Source organism: Pseudorasbora parva, chromosome 23, assembly GCF_024679245.1.
Source record: "Pseudorasbora parva isolate DD20220531a chromosome 23, ASM2467924v1, whole genome shotgun sequence".
Classification (NCBI taxonomy): Eukaryota; Metazoa; Chordata; class Actinopteri; order Cypriniformes; family Gobionidae; genus Pseudorasbora; species Pseudorasbora parva.
The window spans coordinates 9,854,827-9,876,593 of record NC_090194.1 but is presented as its reverse complement, the minus strand read 5'-3'; the positions used below and the strand labels follow the sequence as shown (position 1 = coordinate 9,876,593).

General features: G+C 40.2%; 4 protein-coding genes and 1 non-coding gene across 10 annotated transcripts in view; 1 reads left to right on the top strand and 4 right to left on the bottom strand.

Moving 5' to 3' along the window:
- Positions 1–5,082, top strand: part of nlgn2b (neuroligin 2b) — a 171,313-nt gene extending 166,231 nt beyond the window's left edge. For all 4 annotated transcript variants that reach the window (XM_067433229.1, XM_067433231.1, XM_067433228.1 and 1 more), the window contains 2 exons: positions 535–901; positions 1,024–5,082. In XM_067433229.1, the coding sequence (XP_067289330.1) occupies positions 535–901; positions 1,024–1,945 (1,289 nt within the window). In that variant the 3' untranslated portion in view covers positions 1,946–5,082. The remainder of the gene's footprint in view (positions 1–534; positions 902–1,023) is intronic.
- epob (erythropoietin b) lies at positions 3,983–10,574 on the bottom strand. Of its 3 annotated transcripts, none has more exons than XM_067433235.1 (5): positions 10,420–10,574; positions 8,796–8,923; positions 8,180–8,266; positions 7,861–8,025; positions 3,983–5,928 (listed from the first exon to the last, which is right to left on the bottom strand). In XM_067433235.1, the coding sequence occupies exons 1-5, from the start codon at positions 10,433–10,435 to the stop codon at positions 5,764–5,766; spliced, it is 561 nt and encodes a 186-aa protein (XP_067289336.1). In that variant the 5' UTR covers positions 10,436–10,574; the 3' UTR covers positions 3,983–5,763. The 3 variants fall into 3 exon arrangements, with proteins under 3 accessions (XP_067289336.1, XP_067289337.1, XP_067289338.1); XM_067433236.1 differs by having other exon boundaries at positions 3,983–5,925; XM_067433237.1 differs by lacking the exon at positions 8,180–8,266.
- Positions 9,153–9,234, bottom strand: trnal-uag (transfer RNA leucine (anticodon UAG)). The gene has a single exon. It is a non-coding gene; the product is annotated as a tRNA-Leu (tRNA).
- Positions 10,575–14,293: 3,719 nt separating the features above from the next.
- On the bottom strand, positions 14,294–16,954 carry LOC137063156 (endonuclease domain-containing 1 protein). The gene is made up of 2 exons (XM_067434225.1): positions 16,619–16,954; positions 14,294–14,902 (listed from the first exon to the last, which is right to left on the bottom strand). Exons 1-2 carry the CDS (start codon positions 16,922–16,924, stop codon positions 14,294–14,296), a joined length of 915 nt encoding a protein of 304 aa, XP_067290326.1. The 5' UTR covers positions 16,925–16,954.
- Positions 16,955–18,552: 1,598 nt separating this feature from the next.
- On the bottom strand, positions 18,553–21,636 carry zgc:172339 (uncharacterized protein LOC564384 homolog). Its single transcript, XM_067433341.1, has 2 exons — positions 21,198–21,636; positions 18,553–20,520 (listed from the first exon to the last, which is right to left on the bottom strand). Exons 1-2 carry the CDS (start codon positions 21,486–21,488, stop codon positions 19,933–19,935), a joined length of 879 nt encoding a protein of 292 aa, XP_067289442.1. The 5' UTR covers positions 21,489–21,636; the 3' UTR covers positions 18,553–19,932.
- Positions 21,637–21,767: the final 131 nt, after the last annotated feature.

Sequence of the window (21,767 nt, the reverse complement as noted above, 5' to 3'; positions counted from 1 at the left end):
AAAAATATGATTTAGGGAGAATCAATGAATTAGGAATAATTTACTGCCATTGTGTGGCATATTAAGTAATCATGTAATCAATAAAAAGGCTAATTTATTCAGATTTAGTTTTCTAAACAATTTTGGAATATGATTACATAATCCAGATTACATAGTCATTTACTACCCAGCACTGAACGCTAATTGGATTGTTATGCTAATTTAACTGTCTCATCTGTTAGTTGTATCAGGCACTGAATTGGGTACCTATTAAAAGTTATTTCAGTCAAAGGAGTTGCTTTGGGCTCCAAAGACACATCAAATCACATCAAATGTGCCATTCAGGACAGTCCCAAAGATTTCTGTAGGAAACACTGACATGCATGTCTACACATTCTTTTAGCGGTTGTTCAAGGTAATCAGTCTAATTTTACCCCTCACCTTGGGTGCTTCTGTCACATTGTCTCCTATATTGAGTCAAGGTGCCCTGCTTTTGTGTGACAACCAACTCTCTTTCAACATCCAACACCTATCTTTTTCTCTGTCCCTTCTTAGGTAAAGACATATTGCGGGAGACTATAAAGTTTATGTACACCGATTGGGCTGACCGTGACAACGGTGACATGCGGCGTAAAACTCTACTTGCACTTTTCACCGATCACCAGTGGGTGGCGCCAGCAGTGGCCACAGCTAAGCTGCATGCCGAGTTCCAGTCCCCCGTTTATTTTTATACCTTCCACCACCACTGCCAGACGGAGGCACGACCCGAGTGGGCAGACGCCGCACATGGTGATGAGATTCCCTATGTGTTCGGTGTTCCCATGGTGGGCGCCACAGATCTATTTCCCTGCAACTTTTCCAAGAATGATGTCATGCTCAGCGCTGTAGTGATGACGTACTGGACCAACTTCGCCAAGACAGGGTGAGGGTTCGATCTGTTAAAAAAAATCCTAATGTTTATTCAGTGAGACCTGAATACAAATGCTATTTTATTTGTCTGCCTTTTTATTTTCTTCTGACTTTGTTTTAATTGTTTTTTTCCAGTGATCCGAACATTCCAGTACCGCAGGACACCAAGTTCATCCATACTAAGCCCAATCGCTTTGAAGAAGTTATCTGGACCAAGTTCAGCTCTAAAGATAAGCAGTACCTCCACATCGGGTTGAAGCCTCGCATCCGGGACAATTACCGTGCCAACAAAGTTGCCTTCTGGCTTGAGCTGGTCCCACACCTCCACACCCTCCATGAGGAGATCATCAGCTCCATAACCACACGACTGCCGCCTGGTGGCGGACCGCACCGAACCGGCTGGAAGGGTACGCCCCAGAGTCCAGTGACACGCTCTACTCGACACCCCACGGTTTCGACCTACCCACCCGACCCGGATCTCGAAGGTTCCGAACACCCACCTGAACGCTTCCCATTCCCGAGCGACACACGGGACTATTCGACGGAGCTAAGTGTGACGGTAGCAGTGGGTGCATCTCTGCTCTTCCTCAACGTACTGGCATTTGCTGCATTGTACTACAAACGTGACAAACGCCACGAGCTGCTTCAACGGCGCCATCGCCGCCTCTCGCCCCAACGTGGGGCGGGGCCAGGTGTCGGGATTGTGGGGGCTCCGCCCCACAACGACCTGGCACTGAGCCAGGAGGAGGAGCTAATGTCCTTGCAGATGAAGCAGCAGAGGGTGGAGCTCGACCACGGCACACCCCTTCCGACGCGTGGTCTCCACGGCGACCTGGAGCCCCTGAGACCACCCGTGTGCCCGCCAGACTACACTCTGGCTCTGCGGCGGGCCCCCGAGGACGTGCCGCTCATGACTAACACACTTTCCATGATCCCCAGCACCATCACTGGCATGCAGCCCCTCCATGCCTTCAACACTTACCCCCCTGCCCCTGCACCAAGTGCTGGGCACAGCAACAACGCCCTGCCCCACCAGCACTCCACCACGCGAGTATAGTAACCCCTCTAAGGGGACCAGGCCCCCCAAACGCATAGGAACACAGACCTCCGGTACTAAGAGTGGTGCTCTACACGGATACTGTCCAACCCACCGCTCCTTTCCTTTTTAAGTCCACTCCCAGCACACACTATTTCTCTCTCGTTCATTCTTGTTTTACTCTTCTGCTTCTCTTGTTCTTGGATTGAGTAGCGGAGAAGGTTTTGGGTGGAGAAATGTCATTTTCTCTACTCAATACAGCAGCTATCCCCTCCCCGGTTTGATTTTTTTTTTTTTTTTACTCCCGTTCCATTGCCGTCTTTCTCTTTCTTTTTCTTTTTTTCTCCCCGACAGTCTTCTGCTCTTCTGTAGCTGTTTCTAGTCCCCCCAAAAAAGAACAGTTTTTCCTACTTCGGACTGTTTTATAAATCAAGAAAACGTACATGTAAAATATGTATTATTGATAACCTTATAAGGCTATGAATGAAAAAAAAGATTCTATCTAATTTTTACCAGCATTCTTGTGCCAAGTACTGTGATCATCGTCCAATCAGACGCAGTCTTGTGGACGGACGTGGAGAGAATCGCCTGAACTGGATTTATTCAAGGAATTTGCAGAATTGAGAAAAAAAAGTGCCAAATTTTTTTTGGTTTCTTTGGTCTATTTCTCGTTTTTTATGTTTGTTTTTGCTTTTTAGTTTTGCACTGTCACTGTTATTTGCCTATGGGGAGAAATGATGATACAACTTCTACAAATATCTATATAAAAAGTAAAGATATAGAGTAATTAAATTTATACCTTGATTGCGCTTTGGGAAATTTGCATGATTTATTTTTTACGAGGAAAATGGACATCTTGAAGAGAATTTGTTCTGCGTCTGAGATTCAAGACTCTTCATTATTTGTCTTTTTATTGTTGTTGTCTTTTTCTGCAATAGTCTTCTCTCTCTTCCTCTCTCTGTCTCTTTCTTTTTTCCTTTTTTCACATCAGCTATATTTTGTGCACTTCATTTGGAGATTCTTTTCCCTCTGTAGATACATGGTCGTATCCGGAAATGAAACTGATTCTTGACGATAATAAAGAGGATAAATAGTTCCCTTCTTTTTTTTTCATTTATAATTACGGAAGCCGTACGACAAAGCTCATCTCAGAGAGAAGGACTGATCAAATCCACGATCCGATCCTCTCCTCTCCTTTTTTTATATCCCTTTTATCTCTCTCCACTCGTATAGTCCTCTGTAGTAACCCGCGCATTACGCCACATTGAGTTAAGGAACATTCACTGTCGCTCTTTCTCTCCGTTTCTCCGTAAAGACTTGGACTCTGCTGAGTTGGACGTCCAGAGCGACGGGATCAACACCTGCGCCCGTCCCCGCACAGCTGGAGTCTCTCCGTCTCTCTCTCTTTTATCGAGAGCCCAAGAGAGCTCATGACGTGTCCAGAACATTCTTCCCCCTCACTGACACTGACCTTTGAGTGATTATCTCAGTTTGAGCTCACTTGTCATCAGGCGGACATCTTGTTATATGCCCTGTCACAAGTCCCCATAAGACCTTTTCACCTCTCAATGTGTTTTTTCCAAAAATCTCTTTCAGGGTGCAGAGAACGATCTGGCCGAGAGGAAGTTGGAGACGGGCCACTTGCATTCGCGTGTGTGCGTGTAAGAGCGTGTCGTGTGTGTGAGGAACAGGACAGATGTGGCCTCTAAATGAGCTCTGGATACTGACTCTGGAAGCTTCGTACATCAGGTTTGAGCCACGGTGACGGTCAGAAACTAAACGCACTACCGTTACGCAGCCTGAAGGGGCGTACTTCACTACAGTGGACGAGGCGTCACGTCTCACGCCACTTTAATATACATTTATGATCCATGACGCAAGCAACTGTGCACACCGATCTCATCTCCATCCGTTTTTTTGTTCTCTCGTCGTCTTGTTTTTGGAGTTTCTCGTCGGTGGGTGGATGAAAAACACACAAGACCACTTTCTGTCATGCCATGACGAAAAACACAAGATGCAAACTGTACATTTTTATAAGTGTAATGAAATGACATGGTCTTTGTAAATATTTTGTTTATTGTTGGGTTCACGGCCAAATCGTATCCACTGTAAAAACAGGTGCAAGCTCGTTCAACCAATCACATCCCTCCACCTACGATTCTAGATTTTCATTTGAAGGTTTACAGATATTAAAGCTTCTTTTTGACAAAAGACATTAAATCGTAATGAATGTTGAGGGAAGCGGGAGTGAAGCGAATCCACATTAGAGGATATATTGAGTCGAGAATAAGCGCATTTGAAGAGAATAATTGCATTTGGAATTCAAATTTGCTGCAAGACCCAACAATGAGGCGGACAAAAGAGTCGCTGGCTGCATCAGATTCTGTTTCGTTTGAAAAACCAAGGGTGGAACCGATTGGGCCCTAATCAGAATATTTTGTTAAATGAGAACGTTTATTTGGAGAAGCTCGTTTTATTTCCTCATACGAGGCTATAGGATGCAAATCGCTTGAGTCAGCCCCGGTTTTTTTTTCCGAGGCCTGCTGTTTGAGTCATTCTCCTGGGTGTTCTTCATTACGCTTCAGTGGACTAAATGACACTGTGGGGTGTTTGTTTTCTCTTACCTGGTTGTAAGTTCTTAGAAATTTAATGTTACCCAAACCATCAGAGTTTTGTTGGAGTGAGGGTGAGATTTCACAGAGTTCTGGCTTATCTCTTTGTTGTGAATTTGAGCTGCATATATTTCAAAGTAGAGAATTTAAAACAGTTCATATTTTTCTACAAAATAAAGGGAGAGAGATGATTCTACCGGCAACTGACAGACATATAAAGCACACTCTCACCATACATGGTGATACTTTTTGTCTGGGTTGCCTATGTATTATAGAGGATTTAAAGAAAAAAAAATGAAGAAAAAATACTGAGAAACACAACTGTTGAGTATTAATGCTTGGTCGCCAAAAAAAAAGAAAAAAAGACTTGCACCTGTTGAGTTTCATTTTGTTGAATTTCAGCAACGTAAAAAAGGCTTGATGAGGGGACTGTATGACCGCAACGGGTCTAAGAATGAAATTCATATTTCTATTTCCTATACAGGCTACTACACACTGTATGTTGTGTATCTGAACTGGACAACATTAAAAAGGTTATTAAACATACAGACAGGCTTGTCTCCTACTTTGCATGATGTTGTTCTAAATTGTCTACTTTCAAAAACAATTGAACATGTTATTTATGTACACTTAGTTTTATCTAAACTTGTTGTATTGTTCTCTAGATGTAAGCATACTTTATACCACCGCATGTATGAGTCCACATGGCAAACTCTGCTGAACCCTAAACAGACCTTTGGTCCTGCCGTTAAACAGACACATCTCAGAAAGAGCGACGTGTCCTGTAGTATGGGTACCGAGAAGAGACATCGCCTACTAAAAACGCAAACAAATAGCAGCACATTTCATGGATTTGTAGAAAAACTGAACATACAAAGATAATTAAATAAAAGTGTCTCGTGTGTACTATAGTCCAGGTGGCCATATACAGCCGGGCAAGCTGTTCGCCAGAGCGCTATGAGCCTTTGAGCCTGCAACGAGTCCACTTCGGGGCTCTGATATGTTCCTCCGCAGGTTCTTCAGCCATGTTCACCTAAATAAGTCGAGGTGTGTCTATTGTTTCGCTTCACTCTGCTCACGATGCATACTCTAGAAACATGACTTCCTTTTAAAGAGCGACACCCGGAAAGTATAAGCTCTTTAAGACTGAGGAACGAGTCACAATCAAGCGTTTCTGTGTGCATGCGTGACTGCTGTAAACAGTTCCTGAGCTCCTCCGTGCTGGAATCAGCTGTTTTGCCGTTGGCAAGCTGGTGCAGCTGAAAGCAGGAGTCTGACTTTCCCTCGCAGGAAGCTGCTCTGCACCTGCAGAAGTTCTGGGAGAGAGGAGACCTCCTGCATCTGTGAGCTGGCAGGAGCTGAATCATCTGGAAGAACTGTGGACCTGGCCTGCTGCGGAAACAGAACGGACTCATTAGGGAAAATTGATCGGCCCAAAAATGTATAAAATGGATAGATTGCGACTCTAAAATCTGATTAAATCAGCCTAAAATAACAAACCAAGATGGTTTTCTACTGTTTTGAAATCTACTCCTGGTAACGGCTTTGGCTAGATAGTCCCGTTCCATGTATTGTACTCTAGTGTTATATTTCAAGCGTGATTCGTTATATTTTAGAACTGTGGGAACAGTTAACTGATGATGATGATTGATATATATTGATCCACCCTTTCATTTATTCTCATAGTTAAGACATAATCATACTGTGTATTGCGGCTGTGGTTTACTATGGTACGAAAAATCCCATTAGACTGAATTACTTATTTTAACTGCAATAAAATAAGCCAAGACATAAATTTTAGTTACATTTATCAGTGCGGTTAAATGTCTCAGTGAGCTCTACCCCCTTTTTGAAGCACATAGAGAAGCTACGGTGGCTGACACAGGACAAAGATCTCATCTGAGACAGCAGAGAGTAGCTAGCGCTCTGTAGAAAAGTTTGTCTGTTTAGGGCTACTGTAGAAACATGGCGGCGCAAAATGACGACTTCACTGTAAGGGGACCCGTGGTGTGTGTAGATCAAAATGGCTCATTCTAAGGTAATAAAAACATAATGGTTCATTATGTAAGGTCTTTATACACCACTGAAAACATTATGTATATTTTATTGTATTTCTGTCGATAGATCCTCATAAATACTACACTCTGCACCTTTAAGACTACACTATGTAACTTTTCCGTCTGATGGAGGGCGCCTGTTTAAAACAACGGTGTAGTTTGATAAACACCAAATTTCCGAGGGTACAATTTACAAATAGTTAAACATTTGGGATATTGTAAGAACTCAACTGAACAAAATATATAGCACTGGCCTAGCGATTTTTGGATATTTTACTGCAAAAATACTACATAGTGCACCTTTAAAGAGTTGAGAGAAAATGAGATGCGTTTGTTAGATCTTAAAGTGACAGAAGCCTAATAAATCAGTTGCTGTGATGTCTGTCATTAATATTAACCAAAGAAAAACAGAACATTTTAGCTTTAATAAGAATTAGTCTATTTGTCATTTATTATTCATGCAATGTTTTACAACTTTATTAATTTTCTGTATGTTGATATGAAGGTCACAGGTAAATAAAATATGACATTTATTATAATGGGTTTGTGTGCAGATTGTTTTAAGTTCACTTAAATTAAAGTTTTTTTAACCCTAATAAATGTTGAATATGATAGCTTTCAATTATACTGTAATGTTGAATATCTATCATTAATGTAAAAAAAATCTGTAGCAGTATTAGTATTTATATATTTTTAACTTTTTATTCATCCAATAATCCTGAAATAAATTATCAAGGTTTCCACAAAAAAATATTAAGCAGCAAAGCTGTTTTCAACATTGATAATAAGAAATCTTTCTTGAGCAGCAAATCGGCATTTTAGAGTGATTCCTGAAGGATCATATCTAAGATATATATTTTTTTTAAATCATTTGCATCTTTCATGACCAAAGTAGACCTAAATAATCCAGTTTCCTAAAAGGTTAGTATTCAACTATTGCAACATCCTCCTCCATTCACGGACGGCTATTATGACATGCCAGCAAACACGCAGACATGCAGCTCCACAGCACTACACTTCACCTCAAAGTCACTGAACTATCAAGCTTTGGGGAAACAAAACGCGCTTCCCAGAATCATGCCGCCGCTTTGACTGCAGCCAACATTACAGCGCGAGGAATTAAAGGGCAGACCGACTAAACCTGCACGTTTGCACAATTTCCTAGAATGCCAAATTAGTAAAGTGGCTCATGCTGGATGCCAATGCCAGAATTGTCAAGAAGAAACAAGACTTCACTCTGACGGACATCAGCGGTAACTTACTATACCTGTAAATCAAGACTGTGCAGGATCTGGCCGAGGCTGTGGATGTTACTGATGTTGTTATCCAGAGTGCTGGCAAGTGGAGCGTTGCTCACTGTTTTTTTCACTGTGCTCAGGGCCTGAACCAGCAGAGACAGTCCAGTCTGGACCTCCACGGCCTGTCCCTGAAACTGGACACAAAGATTTACAGTCAGTCAATGAGTAGAAATGCTTTCAATGGAATATACTTGCTTTAATAATCTGTATAATATACCAATACTGGAATATAATAATGCTTTTGCACTACTGTATTTGATTATTTTTAACATAGACACTATCACTCACGTCTATATGTTCCCAAACAGCAAAGTCAACTCTAGTCAGAGGAACAAAGTAGGATTTCATCACTCCACAGCCTCCTCTACAACCCCGCTGAGAGAACAAGAGACAGATGAAATGATGTGCCTCAAAATAACATGATGGGCCCTATTTTAACAATCTTAGCGCATTGTCTAAAGCACACGACCCAGGGGCACTTAGGGCGTGTCTGAATCCACTTTTGCTTGCTTAACGACGGGGAAAAATGGTTGTCGTGCCAGGTGCATGGTCCAAAAGGGTTTGTAGGGTTGTAGTCTCGCATATTACTAACACACCCTTTAAATAACACAATAATACTGCGCTATTCACTTTAAACCAGGTTTTTGTTGGCCAATGGTGCAGTCATTTTCAGTTGCCTTAAAATAGCAACGCCCCAACAATGCATCTGAACGCACCTCGTTTTCAGACCAGCACGCCGATGGGCGAACAGAGGCACGAGTGCATTTGCTATTTAAATAACATGACGCTGGACATGAAAATGCTAACTATGACTGTCATACTGAAAAAAAACCTTGCCTGGCATCCCATTGCGCCGGGTGTATGATAGGGCCCTATGTTCTGCGTGAACCACATGAAACCTCACCATGATGACTTCAGAATCTCGAGCTTCTCGAACAAAATGGTCCAGAACCCTCAGGTCGCAGATGGGTCGGAGGGGTGAGACCTGGTTTCCTCCCAGCCACACAAACACTATCAAAACTGACACCAGACCTGAATAGACAAGCGAGACACTGTTATTACAAATACTTGATGTAAAGCTCCAATTGCATGCCAAGTTCACAACCTGACCAACTAGACTGAAAAATGGAGCCATATTCAAAGGAACTTAACTGAGCCTAACCAGGCATTTAATTCATTTGGAACTGGTATTCACATACACCTACACGAGCACAATTTAACGCCAAAGAGACTTTTGCAGAAAGTCAGAGCTTTAAAGTATTGGCAGCGGTGGGATTCGAACCCACGCCTCCAGAGAGACTGGAGCCTAAATCCAGCGCCTTAGACCGCTCGGCCACGCTACCCGCGGAAGCCATTACATATACTCATTGTATTAATCGGGCACATTTCTTTAACGTTTTACATAGCTGAAATCAAATAGTACGTCCCCTATTAATCATTAGTGTACCGAAGCACCTCTGACAAGTCATCGTTTCTTTATTTCCAGGATAAAAGCTTCTGCATGTTCTAGTCACCTGATTCATCATTCTCTGTCACTGACACTGTTCATACCGGGGTCACTGCTCTAAATAGCTTGACGCAGCTAACGTTACTCTTTCTTTAAGCATTATACTGAACGGGGAAGGAAGTAGCCTACCGCGCAGTGTTGATGGCTTTGATTCGCCAGCGACTCAAATCTTTAGAATCGGTATAACTTATGCCTACTAAAAAGTTTCACTCATTCATTGAATCACTTCCTGCAGCTGTGCAAACTGACCGGTGAAAGACATCAAAGTACCGCGAGAGCGACAGCAGAAGAAGCCGTACGCTTTCGAATCGCTCTCGCGCTACTTTGATCAGCCTGCGCAGTCTCGCTTCAAGTAAAACACATAATTAGGCCTATTACTTTGTGATATGAGTGAAAAATTATGGAATATTTAAAAAAAAGAGAATAGTTCACAGTTCACAGAGGACTCTTACTCCATTTTTAATTTAAAAATATATATCTTTTTAGCTTTTATCAAGCTTTCAAAAAAGTTTTGTGAATATCGTCAGTCATCAGCTGGTTCCGTTTAATTTCTATTTCAATTTAAACAGACTTATTCATCTGGAAAACAGATACCATTTTTGTGGAACCTTTGATAAAAAAAAAAAACATTTTAAGGATTCTTTGTTAAAAGGAAGGTCAAAAGAACATTTTTGTGAAATAGAAATCTTTTGTAACACTATAAATGTCCTTAGCCTACTGTCACCGCAGATCAATTCAATGCGTCCTTGCTCAATAAAAGTAAGTCTATTCATTTCTCTAATCTAAAATCTTGAATGACAATAGCCTATATCACGTTTCCACACAATTCAAATTAAATAATAAAATAAAAATAGTTTATATGCCTATAGACAATAAAATAAAATAATTGTTAACTAACAAGGGACTAATAGCCTACTTTAATGCTAGAATTGTTTGACCAAAATGGCTCTACAAAGGTGGAAAAAAAAAATGTTTTGTTGTTTTTGTTTTAATTTAGCTCCACCTTGAGGAAAAATCTTACCTGCAAACGTGTGCATCCGCAAGCTGCATTTTTACGATGCATTATGTTCTTAAATCCGACTTTTATGTTCCCCTTTGCACAATCTGCAGACTGTGCACACTGTGTGTAGATTTCAGCTCAACACATAGCGCACTGTATGACTCCCACATGACACTCGTGTCGTGCGTCCTTGATAGTATTCCAGCACGTTCTGTCTGCGCTGTTTGCAGTCGTTGTGTTGCTCAATATACTTTCAGTGTACAATCCTGTGACGACAGTGATCTCACGTTTGATGGCAAACTTGGTCAACTTTCCTAAGCATTAGCTATATTAGGTGACTGTATAAATAGGCTACAATTAAATCAGGCCTTATTGAGATGGGGGGAAACAATTAAGACGATCATTTAATGGGTCTTCAAATATATGTAGGCCTGTTTATTAAAACTATTATTATACAAAATGTATTCAAGAATATTTCTTCTAACTGGAAGAACGTCAAGATTAGGTTTTTTTGTTTTTGACGGCAGCATCATCTAGTGTACAAATACTGAATTACAGCCAACCAATCGCTTGGTCACAGCTGTAGAATTAGGTTGCCCTATCAAGCATGGATTATGGGTCGGGCCCTGGGGTCTTCCTTAGCACTTGTGCCTTCTGAACACCTTATTGCAGCTTGGATGTTTTATATTTGGACCTCGTGTTGATTTTAGACTGAGGGACATGTGTTAAAGCCCCTGGCCCGAGGCATCGGAAGGCATCTGATTTGTCAGTGTGGTTTGCTGATCTGGGATCAGGGGACTTTGATCACTTACATTGGGCCATATGTGCAAAGTCTTCCATAACAGATTCAATAGTATACCATCTTGCAGAGAAACCAGCAGCGAAGAAAGAAAGAATCTTATTTTTATTCCCTTGAGTTTATTCACCATTGCTGGCACTATAAATAGATGCAAAATTACAACTGCCAGTAATAATATTAACCAAAGACAATTTATAGAAAGGAATACAAAGGAGATTGTGTGTTAGAGAGAGGCTCTTATTCAGACTTATCAGCTTAATTTGCATATCCTTCCTCATTTGTGTCTCTCTGAGATTAGATTACAGGTTTAAGAAATGAAAGGAATATCCTACAAACTTGCTAATCTCAATCATATGGCATTAGTTTCCAGTGGTCAATCATTGAAGACTTGACCTATGTGACCAGTGAATAATTGTGCACTTTCATAATGGCTGTGTTTCCTTACAGACCCATTTTTTTTAAGTGTAGGAAGCTGTTTATGCTATTTTAAACAGGAAATATGGTTCATAGATTATTTAGGCAGCCATGGAAAATATACACAGATCAGGCATAACATTACAGCCACCGACAGGTCAAGTGAATAACACTGATGATCTCTTCATCACGGCTCCTGTTAGTGGGTGTGATATATTAGGCAGCAAGTAAATATTTTGCCCTCAAAGTTGATGTGTTAAGCAGGAAAAAATGGGCAAGCGGATATGAGCGAGTTTGACAAGGGCCAAACCTAAATGGCTAGACAACGTTGGGTCAGAGCATTTCCAAAACTACAGCGGTCTGCAGTGGTCAGTATCTATCAAAAGTGGTCCAAGGAAGGAACAGTGGTGAAATGGCATGGGCGGCCGAGGCTCATTGATGCATGTGGGGAGTGAAGGCTGGCCCATGTTATCCGAGCCACTGTAGTGTAGCTCAAATTGCTAAAGAAGTTAATAGATGGGTCTGATAGAAAGGTGTCAGAATAGTGCATCGCAGGTTGTTGCGCATGGGGCTGCAGAGCCACAGACCAAAAGGGGCTACAGTGGGCATGTGAGCATCAGAACTTGACCATGGAGCAATGGAAGAAGGTGGCCTGGTCAGATGAATCACGTTTTCTTTTCCATCACGTGGATGGCTGGGTGCGTGCGTCACTTATGGTGGACACAATGTGCCCTGCCACAAACTATATGGTTCAGGAATAGTTTGAGGAGCAATGAGTTTGAAGTGTCCAATTTCCCCCAGATCCTAATCCAATCGAGCATCTGTGGGATGTGCTGAACAAACAAAGCCGATCCATAGAGACCCCACCTCAACTTACAGGACTTAAAAGATCTGCTGTTATCATCTTGGTGCCAGTTACCACAGCACACCTTCAGCAGTCTAGTAGAGTTCATGCATTGATGGGTCAGAGCTGTTTTGGCAGCAAAAGGGGGGCCAACATAATATAAAGGTCATAATGTTATGCCTGATCAGTGTATATCACCGTGGAATTGTGGGCAGATGTTCTTTAATGACCATTTATAGGTTTCAAGGTCCGCTATAAACCCTGCCACTGCAAATGTGTATCTCTATCTTCCAAATTCATCTACCCTTCACATATTTTACCCGCCTTTTTTCATCCTTAAAATGATTACCAAAAATTTGGACTGACTAACTGACCAAATACATTTTTGAATCCTAAATTATAAACTGATCAACTGGACAATGATGAAAGAGAAACACACTTTTACTCAGCGTTTTTTAATGTCTGATGTAAAGAGATCATAATGATAATATAATTCTGTTCTCTTTCACTCCCTGTTTGTCACAATGTTATAATTGGATACAGTGTCTGTTACTGAAAATAATTCATGGTATAAAATTATGATCAAGTAGGGTAATGAATAAACTTGACTATAATTGTCCTTAGGTTTTTATTGGTTTGTATCATTGAAACAAGGTTGGAAAATGCGATGTCAGCTTTTTGTTTTCACACACCTAGTTTATTCCATCTAACTAATTCCAAAAAAACTAACAGAACTTCAGGTGGTGTCAGTGAATTATGTAGTAAATGCAAACTAAGGCACTTTGTATATAAGACGATTAATGTTAAGATAAAAGCAACTAAATAGTTGTCAGCAGAGAGATGACATGAAAAAAAAATTACTTACACAATCATTTTTTTCACACCAACATCAAAATATGGCATGATTTAAAAATATGTTATAGGCCTATACACTATCGTTCAAAAGTTTGGGGCTGGTAATGTATGAGGCCGCTTTGCTGCTCAAGAATAAAATGAAAGAATAAAAGTTAACATCAACAACATTTATTTGAATATGAATTATTATATAAATGTGTTTACTGACACTTTTGACCAATCTTTACTGATCATTTTTTACATTTATTTAAAGGGGTAGATGCATGCAATTTCACTTTTTTAACTTTAGTTAGTGTGTAATGTTGCTGCCAGAGCATAAACAGTATCTGCAAAGTTACAGCGCTGACAGCTTGATGCAAACGGAGATATTGTGTTTTAAAGTTACGGCAGTTTATTGCCTACAAAAACGGCCAATCTGGACTACAACAAGCTTCTTCCTGGGTTGGTGACATCATAAACCCGCTAGTCTCCGCAGATGTGACTTCTGCCCTTAATGGTAAGGGGCGTGGCATTTCCGGACAAACTGTGCTTGACACTTAAGCCAATAAAAATACATTAAACTACATTTGGCCATCTAACCAATCTAAGACCATTGCGTTTTTCCGAGGGATGGGCTTCAGAGAAGCAGGAAGAAAACGTTCAAAGGACGGTGGAGACAGCGGTGTGGAATAAAGGTCAATATAAGACCTTTTTTTAGGAATTATTAATATTATACTGCACCCCATAAACAAAACCAAGCCTAGAAAAAAACACGGAACCACCCCTCAAAAAAAAGAGAAAGAAATCTTACTGACCCAAACCTAGTTTTGAATGTTAGTGTAGCCTATAATATTGCGAACCATTAAATGCAATGTTCTGTAGATTGTTAAAATTAGTTGTTGTTTCAAATCTTTTTCTATAAAGAAATACAGAGAAGCTACATAAAAGAAGAAAGCAAGAAAAATGAAACCACACCCAAAGCTTTAAGTTGAAGGCGCGTCGGATCAGTTGGTGCGATGAAGGTAGGGAGGAAGGGGTGAAGGTGAGTTGCAGTTATCATAGAACAGCTGGAAGTTCTTATCTACGTTCAATCTGTCTGTCAGGTAACTCTCCAGTTCCAGCAATGTGAGCTCTTGGACTGTGTTCCCCTCCTTTGCGTTCTTGGCGAGGGCCGCTTGGGTCGGGAAGCGTCCGCGCACCTCGTGCGGCGCGTTACGGTCGTAATCGGTGCAGCAGTAGGCAGACCACACTTCTTCAGGGATGCCAACACGGTCCTGGTTGTTGCGTCGGATCGTGTTTCCGGTAGTGTAAACCCCAGTTACGATGAAGGCTGTACCCCTGCAGTAGTTGTTGAGGCGCACGCGGATGCGCTCTTCGTGTTGGCGCCACGGACCGATGTTGAACTCGCGGATTTCTGGCACGACGTTGGTGAGCGTGTAGGTAGCCGCTCGGTCATGGGGGTCTGACTGGTGCTGGTCTGGATTCAGGTGGCCTCGCTCGTACAGAACCACGTCGGAGTAGTCATCCAAAACCGCCTGGCTGTCCTCAAACTTCATGTGTAAATATCCGGTTGGAAACGGCAACATGTTTCCATTCCCATCAAGCTCTGCAAGCTGGGAAGTAGGACACCATATCATTAACATCACAACAATAAAAGCTATTACTCAAACTCTAAGTAAGAAAAAGGTCAAAAAAAAAAAAAAAAAAAGAGGTGTCACTGGAGCAGGGTAGGCCTACTTCAGCACTGGGAAGATGAATGTGTATTTAAACGGGGTCATTTATGTTGAAATTTGTGAAATTATTTTTTTTAATTTGGTGCCTTGACTGAGAAAATGCTGGTTGATAACATGCGGAACTTGCTCCTACTGCTGCTGTAGTCTCTAGCCTTTGGCCGAAGAACCCCAAAAAACACAGATGACGCAAAATGACAATATTTGCATCATCGGAGGATTTTTAAATAAAATAAAATACATAGATCTCTTATCTCAGGGTATATGAGGAGGAGAAGCACTATCATTTGAATATACTACCGGATTTCTACTGATACAAAGCTTAATGCTAATCGCTAAAGTATGCCTTTAAGGGTGCATTAATACCTTAAAGTCAAGTTTATAATGTTGTTTGTATCTCAATGTGGTGTTTTTAATATGATTTCAGACAAATTCATAAGTCAGCATAGTATTTTCACCTTAGCGGCAGTGAACCAAAGACAGGCTAAAATAAAATAACTAAAATGGCATACTCCCCTGACTATATGTATGCAAAAAACAGTGTGACAAAATAATTATGTCTGAATTCTCATTAAAGAGTAAGCAAAAAGTTCCCAGATGACCTACTTCTTCCGGTGAGATTCTGAAGTGTGCATACAATTGACACTTTACTATCCACAGGGGATACTTTGGTAAATCACATGATAATGACAACATTGTGAATGTATTAGTTCAGATTACATTCATACTACACACATTCATACTATATAGAATGTACTTTTTTGTGGTAGTGAAGTAAATAAGTATGTGATTTCGGATGCAGCTAATGTTTCAAAAATGTTTTTCTTTCATCACAATCTACCTTGTAGCCTAGCCATCACGTCAACATGTTGGCAGGCTTTATCATATCATTTACCTTGCTCTGAAGCAGAGGAGCCTCAAGCCTAGTATATTTTTCTGTTGATATGAAAAATTGGGTTCTTCTAGCAATATAGCAGGTGAATTATGTATATGTAATGATTAACTGTATGCCTTTCTCCATTGACGTTCTATGATGTTCAAAGTGTTTCTTGGGGTGCTGATTTTTAGAAGGCAGACTGAGATGGCAAATGGGAACATGGTTTGTGTAACATTAGCAACACCGTATTAGTTGTTAGTCATGCAAATGGCTATTAATATTAATTACCTTTGTGTCTGATGTTGTATAAGCAATACCATTGTGCAGCGTTTACTATAGTAACTTGAGTAAAAGTTGAAGCAGTATGTCTCTGAGCTGTTGTGCTCATTTGCATATTCCAAATATGTAGCCTACTTTTTTAATGAATACATGAATACTTAATATTCACAAAATGGCAGTAAATTATTCATAAACCGATTCTCCCTAATTTCCTTTCTAAAAATCCTATTCAATACATGTTAAGGATGTCTTTCTCTTTGTATTTTTATATCAGTATAGTACAAGAATTATCGTGTTCAAATTAATATGATAAACGAGTTGACAAAAGTAGTCAAAAAGAGGTCCATTTCATTACCTATACTTCAATTTTCATCAAGTTGTATTCTGTAATGTTCTACAATTTGTATAATCTACCCAGCACTGCACATTAGAGTGATTCATACCTGGGGCTCATACATCCAGGGGTAGTCCACACGCCGATCGCCTTCTGTTTTCTTGAAGGTGTACGCAGAGTAAACTGGGATGCGGTTGTGGGGGTCGTACAGGGTCACGTACCTGGGTTTGTCAGCGTATCGCTGGCAGATCTTCTTGAGCGTTACATCTCTAAAGCCGCGCGGTGGGGTGCCCATATACAGAGAGTCCTTGCATTTCTCAACGTTGTTGAAGTCTTCAACCACGCTTGCACTTCCCCAGTGTCCGGAGAGCCACATTGTGATAGCAAGGACCAGAAGGATGACTGATGGATGCATTTTAGTCGAAGGAGCTTCTCGAAGGTCTTACTCAAGTGTTTCTTTGAAAGAATGAGCAAGTGAGAGGAGGCTGAAGCTGGTTCCTTTGAATAGCTTTGATTAGATAAGCAAAACAGAACGGGTGAGACTTTGCCTAAAAGAGATGGGTGAAACAGCGTTACACATGGTGTAGCTTTACATTGAACATTTTTACACATTTTTACATTAGCGGAAGGAAAAAAATTTAACCCTTTCGAAAAAAAACATACTTCAAATTATTAAATTTAGTTGTAAATTAAATCATTGTTGTAAAAAAAACATCAGGAAACAGCAGTAAGGTACACTCATAGAAGAAAAGGTTCTATCGGTGCTACGTATTTGGAACCCGTAAAAGGTTATATATAGAAGTATAGTTGAGTATACTCCAAAGAACCTTTTATGCTAAAAAGGTTCTATAATGAAAAGAAAGAACCCTTTTGGCACTTGAAAAGGGTTCTATAGAACACTGCAAAAAAATGCATTTCTTATTTAGTATTTTTGTCTGGTTTCTAGACTAAATATCTAAAAAATTCTTACATTAAGAAATAATTTCTAGACAAGTAAAAAATCATTGTCTTGTTTTGGGAAAAAATACCTCAAAAATAAGAGTTTTTGCTTAAAATAAGCAAAATAATTGCCAATGGGGTAAGACAAATAATCTTGTTTGAGGATTATTTTACTTACCCCGCTATATTGGGTTCCAAATATAGCGGCGATAGAACCTTTCCTTCTAAGAGTGTAGCCCACACATGACAATGTTTACTTTAGTCAACCTTATCAAAACCACACTACAAGAGAATAGTGTAGAACCTTGAGATTATTACTTGTATCATTTGAACAAACTATTGATAGGAGAAAGTTTGGGACGCGTTGAGTACAAGCGCAAGTCAGCCCCTGCTCTTCCACCAAGGCATTTGCAAATTCTTAAACATTTCTGGAAGAAACAAAAGTTATAGCGTTTTCCCTCTTTTATTGCCCAGTAGCTTTCTTTGGAAGGATTAATCTTTAAAATGGTGGATAGACATGATGGTTCAGTCAAATACTTTGTTGAAACAGTGTCAGAGAATCCCAGAATAATGCATATGCATGGTCCTCTTTTCTGTAGAGCTATTGTCTTTATCGGTGACTTATGGCTGTCTTATCAAATGTAAATCAGGTTATTCTACAGTCCCCATCGTGAAAGAACAAACAGTCCTCAATAGACTATAAAGAAAGAAAAAGTAATACAGAGATAAGGCTGTCAGTATGGAGTATGTGCCCTGTGTGAACAAGGGCTTATGAAATGGGGCTCCCTTCACATGCTTTTATTAGTTTATTTGATATTTCACAAGCTCATATTCATATCGTTGTTTGCCTTACATGCACACACACAATCAACTTTTTACTTTTAATAGAATCAGTAGACAGTGCACATATTAAATTGATCAAGCAATAGGAGTTTATCAACTTTGTTTGATTTAAAAAAACAAAAACTAAATTTACCCAGAAGAGCCTTTTATGTTGTAGACCCATGTTTTTCATGTTATATATATATATATATATATATATATATATATATATATATATATTGGTTATTGACAGACTGCAGACACTGAGAGATTAAGTGGTCAAATTTTATTTTAAAAGAGTTACAGTATTCAGATAAATTGCCACAAAGTTACCAAGTGAGAAAAGATTAGTTGTTGCAGTTTCATAAAGAAGTTAATGGACCTAATATACCTCCTGAGGCCCCAGATGATTATAGTCATTAAATCTCTCTTTTTATCACTATTTTCTGTCCTCTCGTGGATAAATATTCTTAATTTGGAGATATAAAATATTTCTGAAACTAAAATCTTCATTCTACAAGTCAAGGCCAAAAGAATTACAGTTTATACCCTTTAAATGAGATTTAAAAAAAACCATCAAATAGTGCTATATCCATTTTTTTTTTTTTACTTAACATACACAATTAAGTTAAATGCACCTAACACCATATTCCTCAGGGCCTGACACTAGTTTTCTACAGTACACTCTAAAAAAAATAAAGGTTCTGCAGTGGTTCTTTGCAACACCAAACTACATTATAGGTTTTTCAGATCAGTGTATTGATTTATGGGTTCTGCGGAGCACTGTTCAAAAGTCTGGGGTCATTTAGAATTTTTTTTTGTAATTTTTTTATTTTTCTGCAAGGACGCATCACATTGATCAAAAGTGACAGTAACAACGGTATTATTAAAGCTACACTGTGTAACTTTTTTAGTTTATTCTTAGCTAAAAACACTTAGTTCTTTCAAAAATGTGCTCATTAATGTATATTTACTTCTTTCAAGTAATAAAGTATTCTCATAAGTTTATAATATGCCATTGAAAATACATACGGGTGAGGGGTTCGAATGCTGGTCGCCATGTTAGCCCTCCATCTTGAAAGTACATTAGCCAAAGAGGGACATACCCGTAAATTCAAGCTTCGCTTTTCGCGTTTTAACACTCGATGGCACTCATGAACGAGGTCGAACTGGAAGCCATGTTAATCTTGGAGTAAATCGGCCACTGTAGGAGTTAAAACGAAATCGGAATTGAGAGGAACGGAAACTAATATTCACTGGATGGTCATATACATTTTCACCGCTAGATGGGGGAAAATATCACACAGTGTAGCTTTAAAGATAATAATAAGAACTTTTTCTTAATCAGCATATCAGCATATTAGAATGATTTCTGAAGGACACTGAAGAATGAGAGTAATGATGCAAAAAAAAACAGCCTTCTATGGCAATGGAACAACAGGATAACAGTTTTCAATTGTATTAATATTTCGTGAATTACTGTTTTTACTGTATTTTTGATCCAATAAATGCAGCCTTGGTGAACATTATAGACTTTATAGACTTTGATTCAAAATCAAAATCTTAATGACCCCAAACTTTTGAAGGGTATTGTATGTGTAGACATGAACATGTGTTTATGATTTTAGAGATCAACAGAATAAACAAGTAAGATGAAGACGCCTAAGTCTTTACGACACTGTTAGACTCACAATTCTCAAAGAAAATCTGAAACCTCTTGTCTACAAAGGTGCTCCTCTTTAAAAAATCTTCCAGTTCCTGCACAGACATCTCTTCGACCTCCGTTCCTCCTTTCTCGTTGAGGCCGTGGGATGCGAAGGCCGGGAATTTGGATCGTTCATCAAACGGGGCATTGTGATCGTAGTCTACGCAGCAGTATGCCGACCACAGGTAGGTAGGAACAGCCACTCGGTCGATGTTGTATCTACGGATCATCCTACCAGATGTGGTGACCCCAGTGACTACGTATGCCGTACCGCGGCAGTAGTTGTTGAGTCGACGGCGGACAATGTGCTCTTGTTGCTTCCAGTGGCCAATGTTGAAGTCGCGGACCTGTGGGACCACATTGGTTAGGGTGTATGTGGCTGCCTTGTCATCTGGGTGAGCCTGATGCTCGTCGGGGTTCAAATGGCCTCGCTCGAAATCGACAGTGTTCGAGTAGTCTTCCAAGACGGCCTGGGTGTCTGAAAAACTGTCATGGACATTTGAAGGGAATGGCTGCATCTCACCAGAGCCTGAAGATGCGGAGAGCTGTGTGAGTAGAGAAACAAGTGAATAATGTAGGAGAAGAAAGGATTTGAATAGTAGGTGCATAAAATATTTACCATTTGGAAAAATATCGCCAACCAGCTTTAGCTTGTTTGAGTGTAAAGGTGGCACTATTCATCTGGTCAGGCAAATCAACTTACCCTACTGGTACAAACAGCTTAAACCAGTCTAAGATGGTTGCTGTTTTTAGCTGATTTACATTGGTCTCACACCTGGGCTAAGGTGGTATTCGATTGATTTAGCTGTTCAGCAGTCTGACCAACAGAATAAACACAGAGAAAAAAGGTGTACCTTTAGGGATACAACAGCCTTAAAAGGACATATTCATACCTTTTTACTCCATGAAATTTTTTTTGTGGTGAAAAAGGTGCAAAGATGTACTCTTAAGGATACTGCCCCAGTGACAAGCTGTCCTACCCCTGAAGGTACAATTTTGACACCTTTTTTTTTTTTTACTCTGTGTGTATCCAAAGCTTTAAAACCAGACTGGGAGACCAGATAGAAGAAGCAGTTTTAGATGGTTTCTTTTTGTTTTTGTTTTTTTCTTCAGCAGGAAGTTGAAGAGAATTTCTCAATCAACATTGTGCCTTATTTATGCATCAAAACTACAAGCTACTGATTATAGTGATTAAAACTAAGTTTACCAAACAGTTGATTACCTGAGGCTCGTACATCCAAGGAACATCGACCTTCTTGGAGCCGTCGGAGCGTTTGAAAGTGTACGCAGAATACACCGGGATGTGATCCACCACATCGTACAGAGTGACATACCGAGGCTTGCCGTTGTAACGCTGACAGATCTTTTTAAGTGACCGGTTCTCCAGACCCTGCGGCGCGGTGCCCATATACATAAATTCACGGCATTCTTCTGAAAAATCATTCTGCACGTCTGAGCGCACAGTCACGAGCAGAAAGTGGAGAAACAGCTGCAAAACTGTCCGGTGATCCATTACATTAAAAATGAAACACCACTCTCATTAGAAATGTGCTTTGAATATCTCCTAGAAAGAGTCCTGGCCTGCTCATTTTCCATACTGAAAAATGATAGTCAAATAACTGCTCGCCGTCGCCGCTCACCTGACGCTCCCATGCAGTTGCACTTTCTCACCAACGCGTGGCGCTGTTTCAAACTCTTCACCGGTCTGAGACTGCTGGCCTTGCATTGCTGTGACGCATGGCTCTGCGAATCTGCATTATTGATTGGTTATAATTTAAATCACTCCATAACA

Excerpts from the sequence above, each read along its gene's own strand:
- LOC137063156 (XM_067434225.1), bottom strand. The coding sequence starts at position 16,924 with ATGCATCCATCAGTCATCCTTCTGGTCCTTGCTATCACAATGTGGCTC. Across the intron at positions 14,903-16,618 it reads CCTGGATGTATGAGCCCCAG|CTTGCAGAGCTTGATGGGAA; the intron begins GTATGAATCACT and ends CCTACTTCCCAG.
- epob (XM_067433235.1), bottom strand. Across the intron at positions 8,267-8,795 it reads GAGATTCTGAAGTCATCATG|CGGGGTTGTAGAGGAGGCTG; the intron begins GTGAGGTTTCAT and ends TTGTTCTCTCAG. Across the intron at positions 5,929-7,860 it reads TGCACAGTCTTGATTTACAG|CAGGCCAGGTCCACAGTTCT; the intron begins GTATAGTAAGTT and ends CTGTTTCCGCAG.
- zgc:172339 (XM_067433341.1), bottom strand. The coding sequence starts at position 21,488 with ATGGATCACCGGACAGTTTTGCAGCTGTTTCTCCACTTTCTGCTCGTG. Across the intron at positions 20,521-21,197 it reads CTTGGATGTACGAGCCTCAG|CTCTCCGCATCTTCAGGCTC; the intron begins GTAATCAACTGT and ends CTACTCACACAG.